The sequence below is a fragment of the Centruroides sculpturatus genome, unplaced genomic scaffold (genome assembly GCF_000671375.1).
Source record: "Centruroides sculpturatus isolate CEXI.00-Female unplaced genomic scaffold, Cexi_2.0 scaffold1803, whole genome shotgun sequence".
Classification (NCBI taxonomy): Eukaryota; Metazoa; Arthropoda; class Arachnida; order Scorpiones; family Buthidae; genus Centruroides; species Centruroides sculpturatus.
In genome coordinates, this window is record NW_019385969.1 from 91,334 (window position 1) to 111,777 (window position 20,444).

At 26.9% G+C, this 20,444-nt stretch overlaps 1 protein-coding gene across 2 annotated transcripts in view; it reads right to left on the minus strand.

The window, feature by feature from the left end:
- LOC111612865 overlaps positions 1-17,824 on the minus strand; it is a 73,339-nt gene extending 55,515 nt beyond the window's left edge. For both annotated transcript variants that reach the window (XM_023354141.1, XM_023354140.1), the window contains exon 1: positions 17,597-17,824. Coding sequence is in view for 1 of the 2 variants with exons in the window: in XM_023354140.1 (XP_023209908.1) it covers positions 17,597-17,629 (33 nt within the window). In the remaining variant the exon portion in view is untranslated. The remainder of the gene's footprint in view (positions 1-17,596) is intronic.
- Between the last annotated feature and the right edge of the window lie 2,620 nt (positions 17,825-20,444).

The following is a 20,444-nucleotide window of genomic DNA, read 5'->3' on the forward strand; positions in this document are numbered from 1 at the left end:
AATACACAAACACTAAAGAGTTTTTAAATAGTAATTCAATTCAACTATTAATTTACTAATCACTTAAAGTCAATAGCTTCACTAAACAAAAATTAAAATAATAATAATAAAATTTTAAAACTTAAAATACTAAATACTGCAATAAATCAAATTACTAAATAAAAGGAATGATTTAATATTCAGTATATATTTGTTTAGATTCTGTAAATGATGAATGATCGATAGCAAAAAAAAAAAACATCTTTCCTTTAAGCAATGAGGACAGAGAGTTCAAATAAAGGAAAGTTAACTGTTGATATTAAATGTGAAAACTTTTACCTTTCTAAATATGACCTTAATACTTCAAATATATGTTCAACAGAATGGAAAAAAGAAAACAGCAAACATGATTATTTTCTGAAATTTGTCCTTGATGTGTTATTGAACTAACTACTTAAATAACAACTTCACAGAAATTTTTCTTATTAAATTCTTCTAATACTTTTTATTTTTTATGAATATTTACAACTGAAAGAAATTTTGTGTATAACTATTAATTAAACAATTTAAAAACAATAATATATTTTTAAAAATACACATGTAGTATAGATATTGTATATTTAATTATACAAAAGTAATTTATTTAAATGAATTTATTACATAATATCAAATTACATAAAATTCTTAACATTAAAAGTTGATATATTCAAAAATATTAAATTTTATCATCATAAAAACTTCTGATAAGCATTTGATTTTAAATTACAAATGTTTTCTGCACTGCTAGTGCATATTTATAATGTTTTATAACTAGTACAAAAGTCAAACAACCATAAAATATATTCATTCAATAAAAGCAGAAGGAAGAAAGAGCTAACTTATTAGTTTTTTGATGAAGTTTATAAGCAATAAGAGAGGTTATAGAGATAGAACATAGAATTTTATAACCACATAATTACTTGATATTAATAAAAACTAAAATCAAGTAATAAATTTAATGCACAAACCACCTACTGTTCTAAAGATAAAACTAAGAATCAAATACACAGCAGTTTCTAATAAAATCAAATAAATGAAAATATTTGAGCTCAAAGAAAAAAATTAAATCCCTAAGATATCAGATTTGATTACATAGACTTATTTAACTAGGTAGAGTACTTCAATATATTCTTTCATTTTAACTGTTAATTAATAAAAGTAGTCTATAAGTTTCTTTCCTTTTGTAGCAAGATGTTATCTTTTATATCACAGCATTTGAACAGCAATTGATGAAGGATAGTAAAACACCAAACAATATTGTAAAAAAAGTATTTTATCAGTGATTCCAAAACTTTTCCAGCTACTTCTCCCTTCATTCTATAAATTCATTCCCAGCATCTATCCTACTCTACAGAAGTTTTTTAAATAGTAGCAATTACTTGCCTATAGTAAACTCTAACTCAGGGGTCGGCAACCTGCGGCTCGTGAGCCACATGCGGCTCTTTGGATGTGAAGCTGCGGCTCTTTAGTACCATACGCAAATATTATTTATTTATAAAAAAAAAAACATTTAAAAATCGTTCTGAATCGATTAACGAGGATTAGGCACTGATTCTATCTCTCAGCCACTTGTACTCGCTTTTCATCGCACCCCTCCCCCGTCACACGCGTCGTCACTGTCGTCAGTCCGTCGGAAGCTCTCGAATGATGCCGTCGTCGGATGTTTTTATTATCTAATTTGTTGTGAAAAACACTACTTATATATGAATAAATAGATATTTTTTCTTATGAATAAATAGATTAGTTTTTTTTTTATCAAAAAAACTTTATTTATGCGAGTACTATTTATTGTTGGCGAGAAAAAATTTTGTGGCTCTTTAAAAACTTTGAAATTTTGTAAATTGTAATTTTGGCTCTTCCGACTCAAAAGGTTGCCGACCCCTGCTCTAACTAAATCAGACCAACGGGATGAAAGTTTGAGTTTACAAAAATCTGAGCAAGATGTTTTCTCTGATGATGTGAACAACATGAATATATACAGTGGGTGATCGGTTAACGAACAAATTGGATAACGAACACTTTCGCGAAAGATTTTTAAGATCGGACAACGAACACACGTTCGGATAACGAACACTTCACTGAACAAACACAAGAAGAAGCGACGTAAAATAACGAATACCGATTGGTCTTCCTTTGTCTTCAGGCAACAATTTGAAACTTTTCGGAGCGCGAGAGACATCAACACCGACGTTCAACCCAGTATATACTGATCAGATAGTATTCCCCCGAACTTTGAAACTCTTCCTTGTAATTCCAGCCTTTTGTATTTCTGATAGAAACAATTCTTTTACATTTTCTTCTGAAAATGCGGATTTATGCTGATATCTGCTATTAAAGATCTTTTGAAGAAGTAGGAGAATGTCAGAACAACAGTCTTAAAATGGCATTCAAACCAAGTTGAGGTTAATAGGCCTAGGGATCTCTACAATTACTATGCTATTAATTACTTCTGAAAAATCACGAATAAGACAGAAAAGCAATCGACATTGGACAGATTCTTTAACCCCTACAAACAGAAAAAACATGACTAATAAAAATGCAAGACCGTGTATATATGTATTATTATTATTATTTATACATATGAATAAACGTAGTAAGAAAGCATATACTTTTTTATTTTTGGGGGGTATCCAGAACGAATTAATCAAATTCCCATAGAAACCTATGGTAAATCGATAATCGGTTAACAAACAATTCGGATAGCGAACAAAGTCTTGGAACGGATTATGTTCGTTAACCGATCACCCACTGTAGTACAGTAATTTATTATGATCAATGCTATACAGAAGTTTTACTGAGCTTTAGTAGGTTATACTGCTGAATTTATTGTTATAGAAAATAAGCTCAAAATACAGTACAGTACAGGTATCCCTTGATTAATGTGGTTAATTAATCCCTCGATGCTACCACATACATCAAAATCATGTTAATCAAATACAGTATCCAAGTTAAGTAAAGACAGCTGGTATAGCTGCATTAATTAAAACATCTGCCATGTATATAAAGGAATTTCAGCAATTAATTTTGTGCATTAATTAAATCCTGCATTAAGCAAGGGATACTTGCATGTAGCAATGTACAGTCTTTAATAACTTAACAACTACAATAATATAATGCATGGTATCACAAAGGCTTCTAAATATTGAAAATACTTGTAATTGTAATTTCATTATAATTATTCATTAATTATAATGTTTGATTCCTTACAGTCTGTAATAGAGAAAAGTCATTATAGGCTACAAGATCATAATCAACAAACAATCAGATAAAGATCAAATTTACTCCTGGGAAAAATTTATTATATAATTTGTTCATATGTGAAAAAATTGAAAATCTATACTTATAGATGATGCTCAACCTATAATATTTCAAGAATATGTTTTTACAATTGTATACCAGTATTTTAGTATGTGATATTGGAAGTTAAAATATTACTTTTAACTTCCATAATTCTATATAAACATTAAATTCTACCGATTATGCATGCATATTAAATTTTAAAAATTAAAAATACCACTTTATATAAAAGAACTATCAACATCTAAAACAAAAAAAAAAACAAAAAATGCCAAACTTTACATGAAATATTACAACAAATCCAAAATAATTAGATTTGTTGTAATATTAGATTAATTAGATGTATTAGATTAATTAAATTTTAGCAAAAAATAAACAAATTTTTTCAATATCTTACAAATTTCTTTAGTAATTACAAAATGTCTCGATATAAAAACAAATTAATGTTATCCACATTTTGTATTTATGGGTGTTCTAAAATATTTAAATTACATAAAGTAAAAAAATGAAATATCTCAAAAATGTTGGACTTCAACTTTCACGGTGACAAAAAGTATATGCATATTAATGTTGACCTTCGTCTATAGAACTTGACAAAATTAACTCTGTCGATTGCCATTCCTCCTGGATACTACAAACAATAGATTTACACGACAAAAATTAATTGGAATAAACTTTTTTTTAAAAGTAAAACAAAATCTGTAATACTGTACCAGACTTCAACTTTCAACAGTATGATAGAAATTAAGAAAGGGAAATTATGATAGAAATTAAATATATTAAAACTTTCAAATATGTAAATCTGTTGTTTTAGATTTCAACAGAAATAATACTGCAAAGTGTTGAGATTAAAAAATTTTGATACATTTCATGATTAATTTTCCATTGATACCATCAGAACACTACATTTTCAGATCTAACCAACTTTAAGGTGAGATAATAAGAGACACATTAGTTATAAAGATAATTTTAAAAATTAAAATAAAAGTAAATATGAATAATCATCAAGTTACCAAAGTTCATTATGATTTCACACTTAAAAACTTGCATATCAGTTACCATTGAAAACTTACTTGTTAGTTAAATATCCATTGTTGTTTAAACTATTAAAGCATTTAGTTAGCAGATATTAAAAAAATATTTTTAAAATATTCTGGAAATAATTGGAACCAAATTATTTAGTATAGTTAGAACAATTTCTCTCCAATAAAGCATAATTTTCTTATACAGTAGAGCCTCAATTATCCGACTCAATTGGGGACTGGGGTTGGTCGGATAATTGAAAAGTATGAAAAAATCCATTATTAGTGTAGTATATTATTATATCCCATGTAATTAGTATATTAGTATATCGCTATTAACCTACTCCGCGTTGAATTTTCATCGATGTTAAGCCTAACAAAATTTTTTAAAATAATAATCGTCGCTATTGTATCGTTAAAAATTAGAAAATTAAGCCTCTGGCTCCCTTTCATGGTCGATCCAGTGTTGCCAGCTAAAACACGTAAAAATAATATTACAGTAGCCAAGACATAGCCAAATTTTGTAGCGCCACATCACTAGCGGACATTTGAAATTTGCCGACTAGGACGGTCGGTTAACCGAGGTGACGGTTAATCGGGGGTCGGATAATCGAGGCTCTACTGTAATTTTTAATATTAATCAGAAAGTAATAAATGCTACAAAATTCATTTAATCATCAGCAGTTTTTTTTTTTTATAAATAAATGTTTCAGCTACTTTAAGCAGTTGTCATAAAATTGGTATGAAAGGTTACACTGTCTAGATCATCTTCAGGCACATGGTACTTTATAAATTTAACAAATGCTAATAGAAATCTTTAATTACCAAAAATTGCTAATTAAAAATTTCTATTAGCATTTAACTTGTAATTCTGAGCTTTAATTGAAATTTTGGACATTTAAAAAAATTTCAATAAATAAAATACACTTAAAAATCTCGCAAAGATGTTATGTCACATTTTGTTATTAAACTCTACAGGAATTCAATTCTACTTAAATATAGGCACTCCATTAGATAAAATCATCAAGGAAGAATAATGTCAGTAATAAATTTCTTAGAGTGACAGTGAAAATACCAGAAATATTCATAAAAGCAATTTACAGAAATTTTTGTTTAGCAAAACGAATTTGTAATGGATTATGACAATTTTAAAGCAGAAGAACGAATTTAAAAGTGATAATGAAAATAGTTGTATGCAAGATAGCTCAAAAATAACTGCATGAATTTCCATAAATAAACTTAAAAAGTGAAATGTTTGTTGAATAACAGAAAAAAAATTATATTATAAAAGCATAATTTACATTGTTTTAGGTATGTTGTTTTATTATTTTATACGTCAATCACTTTTTAGAATATACAATTATTTATTTAATTGACGTCACACTATCGGAACCTGTGACCGGTGCTCTATGCGTATACGTTAAATATCGCTTGACAAACATTATTTAACGATATTTAACGTATACGCTCAAGCAATATTTAATGTATACGCATAGAGCACCGGTCACAAGTTCCGATAGTGTGATGTCATTTTTCATCCCAGTGCTGAGAATAGAATAGTTCCTGAATTTATTTAATTGTTTTAGTTACATTAGGAAAAGTCTGAGAAAATATTTCCACCTCTGTAAAAGAACTACAAAAATATGCACAATATAAATTAGAAAAAAAATTAATTCACACATAAACTACATTTAGTTATCTTATTTTGCATCCCAGGAGAGTCTATCAGCTTACTAATTGTCAAAGATTAACACATACACACACAGATGCTTTTATTTGTTACTTCTAATACTGGGCCACTAAGCAACCAAAAGCATTTGTTTTTTTCTATATATCTAATGTTTATTAAACATCAGTGCTAGAAACAGCATATAAAAGTAACTGTGTTTACTAATCGTCAACTGGTAAAAAAGTCAATGTACTACAGTAAAATGTCTCTAACTTGAAGCTCCAAGAAGCAGGAAAAACTTCGAGTTACATATGATTCCAGTCAGAGAATGCCAATTCTGAATAGATTTGTATTTTTACCTCTCTTGCATTATATAGTCTTTGAAATTTTTTTTTTGTTTTAAAAAGTCTGGGTAATACCTTTCAGCAAAATATTCAACGTAACTAATGGATTTGAAGAGTTTGCAGGTACATCTTGTTGAGATAAAATGAAAGGACCTTCACTATGGACTGGAATGTTGTCTGAAAATTGGTGTTGGGGAGTAGATAGAACTAACTGTTTGCAAATTTCATGGAATCCAATAATTAGGATTGCTTTAGATAGAATATTAAAATTTGAGTCAGGAAAGTGAAATGTAACAAATCAGTGTCAGAGAACCGTGAAAAACTATGACTTTGAGAAAATTTGATTTAAGAAATTCAAGTTGAAGATGTTAAATCCTTATGCTATTTCATTGAGACCTACAAAGTGCTTCATTTTCTTTAGTTAAAGAAATATTCAAGTTACAGATGTTTGAGTTAGAGAAGTTTTACTATATATTGATACTAATTTCTCATTTCTTGTACCAAGAGTATATATAAAATGTCAAATAACCATTTTTACCTTTCCACTATATAAATGACAACTGTAAAAAATATGTTACAAAATTCTTAAATTTAAAGAGTCTATGCAACAGATCAAGCAAAAGTGAAAACTAATGGATACAAGAAAACTGATTCTATATAATTAAATTACTCACAGAAACTGATTATCAAACTTACATTTGAAGATTATCACCAGCTTTGTAGAATTGTGAATACTACCTTTACATGAATATTTCTAAAGGAAGAATATTCTTGTTTATTATTGTAAATTAAGTTATAAAATAAACCTAAACAATTATCTGAACTTTCAGAATTATTGACAAACTGATAGAAGAATATACTTAGATATGATATATGTAATTTAAGGAGTAAATCTGTTTTAATTCCAATTAAATAAAACATTTAATTGAGATTGTTTCATCTCATCATCAGATCAAATATAGCAAATTTGAAAACTAAACATGTCTGAACATAGAACAGGTTTCAGAAATTTATTAGAATATATAACAGGGTTTGAAAATTAATGATATTTTAACTTTAAATCATTGGCTAAAGGTAAAAATAAAATGAAAATAAAAATACAACTGGAAATAAACAAAACAATATATGTAAGTGTTTGAATATAACATTAATAGAGTTGACAATTTGAAGAGACACTTGATGGAAGAATTACTAGTGGCAATTTTTCTTTTTCAGAACCAAAGTATTGTATTTTGATACATATAATCCAAGGATTATCTGTACTTAAAACACAATTGAAAAGTGTGTGTGTTATGCAACAAGGGAGGTTACATGCCAATTTTAAATTGCAGTCGTATCTACAAAGCAATGGCTGCCTTCATAGATATTATACATAGGTAAGGTGAGTTATGCAAAGATTATATTTTTGTTTTAGCAATTTTCTGCAGAGTATATGCACAAAAATATGGTAATTACAGTAACACAGTACTCCATATAACACAGTAGTTAAGTTCTAAAAAAGTGCCATGTTATGCAAATCCATGCTATATGAAACAAACTGTGTTAGAGCAAAACAATGTTGTTTGGAGGATTTCCCCAATTCTCGAACCGTGTTGTATGAATGCCATATTGTACAAGGGATATCTGTATTCTGGAATTTTAATTTGTTTTCTTATTTTAGTAGAATACATTTCAGAACTTTGCAATATATATCTTATTACTTATCTAATAACAGTGACATACCTAAGTAATTTCAGAGTAGAGAAAACACATTTACAAGTAAACATGTAGCTCCATATGAAAGCACATTAATAATCTTTAATCAATAAAATTGAATGAATCAATCTTATAATTCATTAATGTCCTGAATGAAATTTAAGAAATTAATTCTCATAGAATAATCCCTCAACAAACCTTTAACCGGTGGTAAATATAAGTAATACTACATGCAAACGTTTTCAGATCCCTCCCTGGGTCCTTTCTCAAGCAACGATTCATTGGTAAAAGTTCGTTAGAATGAAGACCAGCAGAACGAAATTCTTCTAAATTGCGACATTCGAAAAACAAATTATTTAGAACCATATTTCAAATATCGAAATTCAAAAAAACCAAGGTGAATCACGTGCATTCCTGTATTTGCAATCAAAAGTCATTAAGTAATGTTCGGTTTTTTTATAATTTAATTCTTATAGTTTCATCACTGTTACAGAATGAAGAATATTCATTACAAGATCATCATTCATTAAGTAGATACAATAATACAGATAAAACAAATTAATTACTTAATACTTATGCAATCAGATTTTCTTAATTACTTCACACTGATAATCATAAATCACAATGAACCCAAACTGAATTAATTAATCAAAACTAGTTTTTTGCATTATTATATTGATCAAAGTAAATTAAAATGGCATTTAAACAGAAAAATTAAAAATATAAGATATTTAATATAGTTACAATTGTTTTGTAAAATATAAAATTCATTTTTAGAAAATGTTTTATATGATATTTTAATAAGATATAAGTAAATATAATTACTACTGATAAAGAATGTAATTATATTATTAGTAATGAAATATTAATTTATTAATAAGTATCCAATTACATTTTATTACTTATATCAATATTATGCAAATCATTTATCATGATAAAATATCAGTTTTTCTGCTAGAGATTAAATAAAAATAACATTAGGGGAGTGTTAATGATGTAGATCCATCTGAACACTAGATAATGATTAAATTTAAGATTTGAAACAACCTTGCTGATAATAATGTGGTGATACAGGAATAGTGCAAGTGGCACAGTGTGATATTTCTATATAAACAGTGTTAAATAATTTGTTAATTTATTTATTGACAGTTTTTTATATAAAATAGTGGCTTTTGATCAATTTTTATCTATTAGTTAACAAAGATTATGGATAAGAAACATACAAAAGTCAGTTCAGAGATATATATTCTAGTTTATCAGCATTATCTGAATCTATTTGATCTAAGTGTATATGAAATATTCACATTTAATTATACAAAATATATTGATCCAATACAATTATTTGAAATTTCACTGATGTTTTTATCAAGTTGTTAATTTTAAATATTAGAAAAAACATGCTAAAAGCACTACAAGCTAAGCTTTCAAGTTTCCATATAGAACAAAATTTACAGTCATAGCTATGAACAAGAAATTGCATAAATTTTCAGATATGAGAAAATCATTTGTCTGAGTTTGTGGCTTAATTGTTAGTAATTTGCTGCCATTTTCAGTAGTTTATTATGGTCCTGGTAGTGATTAGTAGCAGCCCTGCTTAGAAATACCATCTTACAATATTACTTCCACTCTAGAGCCTGGAAGATAGAGATGCAAGCCCACTTCTTCTGAAGCCAAAAAGAAAGAGATAAATCATAATGATGACAGGGTACATATGAGCAAGAGTAAGCAACCGGAATAAGGAAGAGAAGGAAAAATGGACATAGAACAAATAGGAGAGATATACTTAGTGATATGAGTGAAGAGAGAATAGACCATGATGGTGGGTTCTTGGACAATCTCAATATTAAAGTGGGTATTACCCAGATCCTTGTTGCACATCTCTGAAATGATCATTATTATTTGTATAGTTTGTTTTATATATTTTTAATAAATATATTTAAAAGTTTATAAAGGTGCATTTCTTGAACTTAGACAGACTAAACTAAAGGACTATAGACAATCATTTGTTACATCACCATGCCACTCAGCTATCACCACTCAGAGACATGAAACTTCAGATTTATAAGCTAAACACTAAATTTTCAGAGACTCATTTTTCGGAAATGCTTGAGAAGTGGGTCCTATTATTTGGACAAGGAGCTGTTTGTGTTTAAGGCTACATGCTCACCAGGTTTCATTCAAATCAGAGTCCCAAATGTCTGGCTTTCTTCTTGTTAGCATTAAGGCGAGAGTGCTTTGTGATTCAATTTCACACTGAATGTCGAAATAAGCAAACTAGGGTTTTTATTGCCAGTTGCTATCACCAGTATTACATTTTTATCTCCAACTGGCAATTTTAGCACTATGCAGCACAACCCCTGAATAAGGAATTTCAGCCAAATTAATCAATGCACTATTCACCCTTTAACCTAATGTTTTTGACTTGGTTAATGGGCTATCTTCACACCTTGAAAGTTGAAAGTTTCAGTATTGGTAAGGAATGAAGATTGGATAGATTCCAGCAGTATAAACATGAAAGGGAGGTACACTATGACAGCAGTGGCTGAAATAAAAATAATGAAAGCTTGTTAGAGAGAAGGAAAGGGGTAAAAAATGTCAATGTTTTTTAAAATCTACCGACTTTTAAGGTGCATTGATTAATAGGATTGAGTAACCACAGCTAGTTAGTTCATCCTTAAGGTAAGAAATGAAAATGACTAGCAGATTCTAGTGAGAAAGAAGAAACTAAAACAAGACTAACTTCAGTATTTCAAAATCACAAATTCAGTTAATTCTAGTCTACTGAAGTTTGGGGAATTCATTAGCCTATGGAGAATTGGGAAATTTCAGCTTCAATATAAAACATACGGCAAATTTCTTAGTCCATTTTAACAAAAAATGCTTCTTAATTACTGTAAAATACAGTATTTAAAATATATTCTAATTATGTCTGATTTTATTTTCTTTTAAAAATAAAAAATTTTTGTTAACTTTGTGCACAATTTATTAGAAAATAATCATAAAAAATACAAAATACAGAACAATTATGTCAACATAAATGACTTGATCCTACTGATGTAAAAAAAAAAAAAAAATGAGTTTTACTATATAAACTTGATTCTCAAACTATGCAATGCAATGCAATGTTAAAAAGGAAGCAAACATATGAAGACTCACAGAAAGAAAATTATCAATTGTTTCTATCAATAGTTTCATCAAGATATTAAGAGTTAAGAAATTCATTAAGCATTATAATCTTTCTAGGTGAAGTAAATATCTTATTGATCTATACCAGGGGTCACCAAACTACGGCCCTTGAGGTCAGTTCATCTCGGCCATTGCTGCACATGTCACAAATGAGGTAAAATATAATTATTTATATAGAAATATCATAGACTGTAGATAATCTTACTATGTAAAAAAAATTAAAATAAGTGTAAGTAAAAATGCCAAAATTGGTCCAATATGATTTTTGCATCTGACTAATAAAATTTTTAGATAAATCAGTGAAATAAAAAATTTGATGACTTTGGATATCAGAGCACTTTGTATAAGTACCTTCAATAAAGTTTCAAAGGAAAGTGATTACGAGCTTCCTGCAGCAATCGTGTTTGTGTATTCAGTGTGCTTGTATTGAACAAAATGGTTATATTGCCCGCACTCATCATACTCTCAACTATCTGGCCAGCTGTGAAAAAAGTTTGGTGACCCCTAATCTATATACAATTACTAGTTGCCACTATTAGAAATCTTTACTAATTCTGAAAAAACAGCAATTCTTTTTTCTAAAAAACAATCTCAACAACAATCCCAGAAACTATCATTTAAAATTATTGTTAAACTCATTAAAACAGATTAGAATTCTTCTATTTATAACTGTGCTTTTACTTTGTCTTCATCTTACATACAGCATCAGACCATATATCATGAGACATTTGGGAACAAAACATTTCCTCTAATCTGAAGCTTTATCTACCTACTATCAACTACACTCAAAACTTAAACTCACTTTAGCAATTGTCCTTAAATCCAACAAGATACATCAAAGAGACAGTATAGTTCCTATTGTTAAAACAACTTATTGACAGAATTTTGGAATAATAAAAAAAAATACAATAATTTGTTTTTTGAAATTATTATTTAATAGATTTATTACTTATTTAACTTTTTAAAATTAAAATTTTAGAGATTATTATTTTGTATAGAATTTTATTTAACTCAAATTCCAAAACTAGTATTATACTAAAATTCAAAAAAGTGTCATCTGAGAAATATTACTGTGAAAGAATTTAACATTAAAAATAAAATTTGATAACTAAAATTACTAAAAACAAAATGCTAAAATATAATTTCAGCTAAATTTTTTTTATTTTGCATCTTAAATCTTATAATAAATTGTGAAGAAAATTACAATAAAAATTTATCAGCATACAAGCTATTAATTATTAAATTTTTCCTGTTTCTACAATTTTTAACAAAAGTAAGTAATTTGATCAAACAATTTTTATCCTTGAAACTAAACAATTATTGTTTATTATGTCTATGGATCTATGCAAGTATACTCATCAAAAATATTTACTTAAAATATTATATAATACAAATGATACAGAACTAAATTTGAACTAGTAACTACATAAAACTACATAATATTAAAAAAACAAAAAACTTAAGTTTTTAAAGACAAAACAGGTAATACTTTTACTTAAACAAATAAACATATTACCTGTTTTACCTACATTTAAATATTTAACATAAATATTTGTATATTTTGGTAAGATACCAAACCAGAAACCAATAAGTCAGAGACAAACTGGCACATCTAATGTATAAAATGCTTTAAATGTAAATAAATAAATCTGTGACACACAATACAGTTTAAAAATAGTTTCATAAAATAACAAAATTAAGAAAATAACAACGTATAAAAAGTTTATATATCCCAAATGCGTTACTACCTGGATGCCGGCATGAAGGAATTCGCATCGACCCAACCAGTTTGCTTAAGCAGATGCAGATTCATCATTTTATTAAATGCAACATATTGTGTTACCATATTAACAGCATATCAAATTTACATCTAAATTTAGTTTTGTACAAAAACATTTAATTTAATATGTATTAACAAATTTATACTAATGTTTTTGTTTTATAATGGGTTTTATAATGGGTTTTAGTATATAAACCTGAAATCTTCATCAACAACATTAAATTAAATAACAGAAAATATTCTGTAAACATCTCCAAAGCACACACAAAAAAATTATTAAAACTATAAAGATTTCTTTTAAAATCTTTCAAATTTTTCAACGTGAATTATAAGTTTTATTGTTTGTATTTTGTCAGATTTGTAACTACAACAAAAATAATTAACTGCAATAGTACCATAATATTAGTCTAAATTCTTAAACTTTGGAAAACGTCCAATTCGGGGTGTTTGGATGGAGTAAACGGTAATGTAATAACTAAGTATACAAGGACTGCAGGTTCAAAACTTACTTCCATCCATTCTTTTATAGAATTTTTGAAATTTAATTAAATTTGGCTACATTATAAAATAAATCTTATCAAAAAAGATAGTGCATAGTATCTGTAGTATCAAATTACTCTAATAAATTATTTGTAAATTTCCAAAATCAATCAATAAAATAGAGAATAGTTGCAAAAATTTTGTAACTTTTCCTTCAAACTTGTAAATATACCCAAAAAAATTTATATTTGAACATCCAATAGGAAGTTCAGAAGTGTAAACATCTCATTAAATCTAAAATTTATACAGTGTACAATTTTTATATTTTATTTCACGTAAGAATATACAGAATTCAATTTACCACGTTTAAAAAATAACTCCACATTTTTTTTAAATTCAAAGAGGAAGTAAAAAAATGTATGTTTAATTTCTAAAATGCTATAAATTTTAGATTAATTTGCATTTTAAAATAAATAAGAAAATTATTTGTAAAGAGAGAAAAATCAATACAACTAACAGGTTAGAAAAAATGAGACAAGTAAATACAGACAGGAAATTTTACTTTTATGATCTAATTTTATCTTGTTATAAAGTAAATAAAGTATTAATTATCATCATCGTTTAAAAATTTAATTTATTAATTTGTATTTAATGATATTTCACTTTTTTGTGAATAAGTTAATAGTGATTTACATATATTTTACACTATACTTTATACAGCTAATCCTGCATTTTCTATTATACATTAAACGAGCTGAAAGTTTTAAGCATATAAATGCATTTTAAGTAAGATAAACAAGCATACATCTGCCCAGTTTATAATAAAAATGAATAAACATGCATTTATGGCATCACTACATTTATAAATAAACTACCTTTCATGTGAAAAGCCAATAAATATAACTTTTTTCATTTGTATGCAATAATCAGCTCTAAGTTTCACTTCAAAATACATTAACTCAGAATCTCAAAATTATTAAGGAATTTATTAATTAAAAAATACTAATTGCTCGAATCCAACAAATTAAAAAAATAAATAATAAAAAAATTTTAAAGTAGTAACAGAATTTAATTCATTTGACAGTTTTCTAAAGAGAAACAGAGAAACAAAAGCAAACAAAACATTTATACAGTATTTAAATATTTTCACTTAAAGACTTTAAAAACTTATATTAACAGAGATTAAAATTTATATAATACCAGTCAGCTTTATGTTATCAACTTTATATATTACAGCAACAAAAAAAAATACACGAAGAAAGAAAAGGATTTTTCCAAATAAATACCAAATTAGAATTATTTTTATACCATTCAATAAAAATTATAATTACTTTGCGTTTTTTCTTAAACAAAATTAAATAGTAGTAATAATAACCGACAATAGTTTGATCTGGTGGAACTAGATTCGGTTAAGTCGGCATTTATCAAAGTGCGGTATTCGTGCCGTTTAGTGGCATAAAAAAAATCATTTTTCAGGGGGAAAAACAAATTATTAAACATTTTTCCAGACTATTAATCTGTTTTCCAAACTATTTTTTGTTGTAGGAATTCCTCTCACATTTTTGTAGCCTATCTTGGAACCTATTTTAATTTGATTAGTCAATAAAAATAGGAATGAATTATATACTGCAAAGCAATGATGCTATTTTAAATAATGTCAAAGTTCTTGAAGTATATATAATCTAGTATATATGTGTAACTGCAAATCAATATTGTGCAAACGATAAAAGGTCAAGAATTATTCACTTATAGTAAATATGTTTTGATATATTGTCTAAATAAAAATGACAAACTGGAAATTTAAAAAATGAGCACGAGTATTGCCAATAAAACTTTTAAATAATAAAAAGTGACTTCTAAAAATAATTTCTCCCTTTTGAAAGCTATTTAAATCAGGCCTGGAACTTATGCAAATATAAATAATCAAGATATAAAACAGATAATTTTAAACATTAAGTTTTAATTTTTGTTGACTTTTTTTTATTGTATTTGTATCAGATTTCTAAATCTAAATTTGAACAGCTTGGTTAGAATATAAACAAAAATAAGAGGAGCTAATTATACATAATTAATCGGTTATCTCATGTAAAGCTAGACAGCTTTACATGAGCTTTGCTAAAGTTAATCATGAATATAATGTATAAATTTTATAATAAAAAGCAATTTGTAACTTCTTGTATCATCTCCCCACATAAATACATAAAAAATTAATTATTTAAAAGTATCCATCATGACACAGAATTAATCAATGTTAAAATAGAAAAAAAGCAAAGCACTATTCAAAATCAATACATTTCAAATAGAAAAAGATATATAGTATGGAAATGACTCTGAATCAATCTAAGCATAACTTTCCAATTAGAATATTCAAGTTATTCCAAACTTTTATGACTCGAGCACTCAGTAATTATAAATCACTTTTAAAATTAAAAAAAACGTATAAAATTTTGATAATTTTTCATACGGAATAAACAAATAAATTAAACTGCACTCTATAAATGGCATAACCTATTTATAAAAAGACTTTTCAATTCTACTTAACAACATTCAACTTCCATCATACCTTTAACATTTCATCGACAAATTATAGTACTCAGCTATATAATGAAAAGTGTAAATATACTGAATATTTTTTACAAATGTAAAAAATATTCAGTATATATCAAATATTACAAATCATATTTATATTCTTCTAGTTAAGTTTTAGCATATTTTTTAGCATTTTATTAATCATATTCGTTTAACAAATCTAGCAAAATGTGATATTAAAGATGCTGAATGCTTCAAAAAAACCAACATTTTATACATTTTAAGTTATATATATGATTTAAAACTGTTATATCTGAGTCGTACATATTTACCATTAATATTTTACCTACACACCATAGCCATATTTGACTATATAATTTCACATATTCAAAATAACCACTACATTGTATCGCAAACTGTAAGAAAACTCCACTCTATAAACTAAATCAGTGTTTTTCAACCTTTTTCTCATCACAGACCGGTTAAATTATGAATAATTTTATGTGGATCATATGCGAGTATGAATTATGCTTATTTATTATGCTTAAATATGCTTATCTAGAGTTACTATACATTGTTATATACAGTAACTATAGATTACTATTTAAACGCCATCCATAATCAACTGCACCGGCCTTGGTATGGTCAGTTTTTCTGCAGTCTGATCAAATTTTTTCTCAGACAAGTGGTTGAAAAACACCATTCTGAGAAAAAATTTCATCAGACCAGATAACTTTGGCTGCATTCAACAGACTCAACAGTTGTAACTGAGAAAATCAGTAGCCTTTACATAGCAACTCGAATCTGCCAAACAACAAGTGATGCTGCGTCAGAACAAAAAGCCTCATCGATCAGTTTTGGGTAGCGATAGGTAGCGTAAACGAAAGACACTACCAAATGTGACGTCAAAACACCAAACACGTTCCGAAAGAGCACTACCATAGACAGCGTTCAACAGAAAAATACTCAACGGCTTCGGAACTGTCAAGTCTGCCGAACACAGCTTTTGTATATCTCAGTAACATTTGTTACACAGCTTTGCATTCTCCTAGATGTAATACAAACATTGCGTATTTCATTACTAGTCGCATAAATGGCCTTTTGCGGCAATATTTTCTACACGCGTCGCCCATTCCGATTCGTACGCCGCCGAACACACCGTAGACAAATTAACAAAAGCGCAAGACATTCGACACATCAAATTCACACAAGCCACATTCAACAGATCAGCAATCCCCCAATCAATAATCATCACTTAAAAAGTTAACTGAAACTCAAAAGATTAAAATATGTACATAAAAGACATTAAATAATGTAATTTCTGCATAAAAAAAAGTAAGAAAATTAAGATAAAGGTGAAGATTTCAAGGTAAATTCCAGAGAATTTGGCATTAAATCAAATCAGCATAAACTGGGTTATAAATATTATTTGTAATTAAGAACGAGGTTTTAACATTGTAATTGGTGACGTAATCTCTATTTGTTTATTTTATTGGCTTAAAATCGATTAATAAATAATAGAAAGAGACATAAAAACTGCCCTCTATCGAGTTCAATGTTGACAAGTACAACTTACCGCTTGAGTCCTTTGTACTGTAACAAGAGCCATGTACGTTCAATTGACCACTTCTTATACACAAATAACGTAGTTTAAACTACAAATAATTGCTGATAATTACTTAACAGCAACAAATATACATTCTTTTAGACGTTCTAAGTAGTCCGAGAGAGAGATTTCTCAACAGTAATCAACACGTCGCCATTTTGGTTTCTTATCCTTTTAACTCGTTGCGCATGCTCCGAACGTGACGTCAGTAGGAGTAATGTTTTGGTTTTAAACGGGTTTGATAGCATTTACACAATAAACGGGGACGAGTTATTTTCACCCTCGAAATAACGCTTTTTATTCGCCAATTAAATAATAGAATTAACTTCGTTTAACGTTTATAATTTCCTAATCGACTCTCTTACGCCGAAATAAATCGATTTTTTTTCCGTCATTCCAGCCATTTTTCAACTAATGGCGACTTTTAATTCGAATTAATGGTTTAAATCGAATAAAATTAATTATAAAGCTTAATTAAACTGGTTTAATCTTAATCTGTTGTATTTACATTTGATTTTCTTCTTGTTTTATTTTTCTACATTCCTTCGGAGCTGTGAGAAAAGTAGAAAATAACTAGAAAAACGAGTCCGAACGGAAGTTTTACAACTTTCTTTAAACGGAAGAATAAAAAAAAATAATAATAAGACTTAATACGAGTGAATTTTTAGAAATTTTCTTTTATTTTCTATTTTTTACCGAATAAATTTTATTTTTTAAACTACTTTTCGAGTAATTAAAAGCACTACGAGACTTTCTCAATGCCGGAAATACCGAGCAATTATCTTATTTTTAAAATGTAAATACGTTGTTTTGAAGTTTTAAAAACGTTTAGACGAAGGAATTTTGATAAAATTTGAATGTTTTTATATATTTTTTTCTCACTTTTTGGTCGGAAAAACTGGTTCAAAAACTCCTCTTCATTCCGCAAATATGTGTCTACGCACTTCTTTATTAAGCATTGCTCGATTAATTCTAGAGCGATATAAAGAATCATTACAATATTTTCGTCATTTTTGATTAGTAATTTGGCCGAAAAATTAGTTTATAAACTTCTCTAAGCTATAAGAGGTTATATTAAGTTCGAATTAACACATCATATAGGCCTATATCTTAACCATGTCAGGCGATAGCTTTTCTTGTTTTTTTTTTTTTTTTATAAATTTAAAATAATTCGAGAGAATTTTATAAATAAATAAAAGTGTAAACCGTAAATTAAAATTCCATTTTGTACATTAAGAAATATAAATTGCACTGAAAAATCAATTTATATCGCATAAATCTAGAGCAGTTGTTAAGCGCATCTATGCAGAAAAATACTTAAAATTTCTGATTAAATAAGAAAAAATTAGAACGTTTCTCAGTAAATCACTTTAATGTAATGCATTATCATTTTTAAATAGGAATTTAATGTAAGGAATTGAAAAAAAAACACAAAAAATTACTTTTATTATGGATAAATTAATTTAAAAATAATGCTTACATTTTTATATTTATTCAAAATTATTTATTATATATTTATGCAGGAAATGTGACAATTTTTATAGTTTAAAAATATCTATAATTTGTAATTAAACGTGTAAAAATATTTTTAGAATGTAATTTGTTTAGAAATAATAATTTTCAAATGTCGAAAAGAAACAAATAATAACAATAAATCTTTTCTTTGACATTATCAGACCGTGAAAATGTAAAGTAATTTATAAGATTCGCTACACAAGTTTTATTGGAAAGTTTCAAAGACTCGAATTTTTATAAGGTTTTCTTTTTATTACTTCCTCTTTTTTTTTTTTTAATAGAAACTTGCACAAATAATTACGTTGCCAACAATTAACTGTTTGAATAGAAACACTTAATTCATTTTTACTTTTACTAGTGCTATTATTTCAAATTCTTTTCTGGTTTTTTTTTTTTTTTAATTTATTTGTCTACTTCGTTCTGAGTAAAACTTAATTTTCATCATTTTATCAGTAATATTTGAACTAATTTTTGTTATTATATAATTTAAATAAAAATTTATATTTTAATATATTTTTATTGTTGTTATTACTACAGTACTTTATATTAAAATTTAATTTTGGAAATATAATTTAATTTTTTTATCTCTAGATGGCGGTACAGTTGCATTTGCTATTATACTCCCCTCTAGGGGTTAAAAACATACAAATATTTAATTTTTTTGTTTTTTTTTCTCATTATTAACTAAATTTTTTTAAATAAAAGTATAAAACTTTAAAAGATTTTAATTATTATTGATTTATTATAAATTTTCTCGGATTAAAGGCAATCAAAAATATTTTACTGATTTTCGACGTACATAACGTGATAATTTATTCAAATTAAATCGTCTAAATTTATAACAAATTGCAAAGTTGATTATTATAATTATAATTTATAAATAATCTAATTTAAAATTTAAAAATTAAAATTAATTTATATTATCTGACAATTTTACTATCGATATCTTATTTTTATCATAGCGCCATCTTGCGCGATTTCTTGTTAATACAGCAATATGTCGGTTTAGCAATTTCGTTTGATCGCTTTTAAAACATAATAAATTTATAGAATTATTAGTACTTTAATATAATAGCTGTATAAATTACGTTTAAATAAAATCTTCACAGTGTACTGAGTATAATGGCTTTTGCATGACATGCAAATTGCCTTACGACTTTATCAGAGGCCTTGGCTTAAATATTCTTCAAAGAAAATTAAGAAATTAAAGTTATTGTAATTATATGTTTATATTGCAACAATCTCTGATTCCAAAACAATTTATTATCGAAAAAATAATTAAACATTTACTCTTACTTTTCTT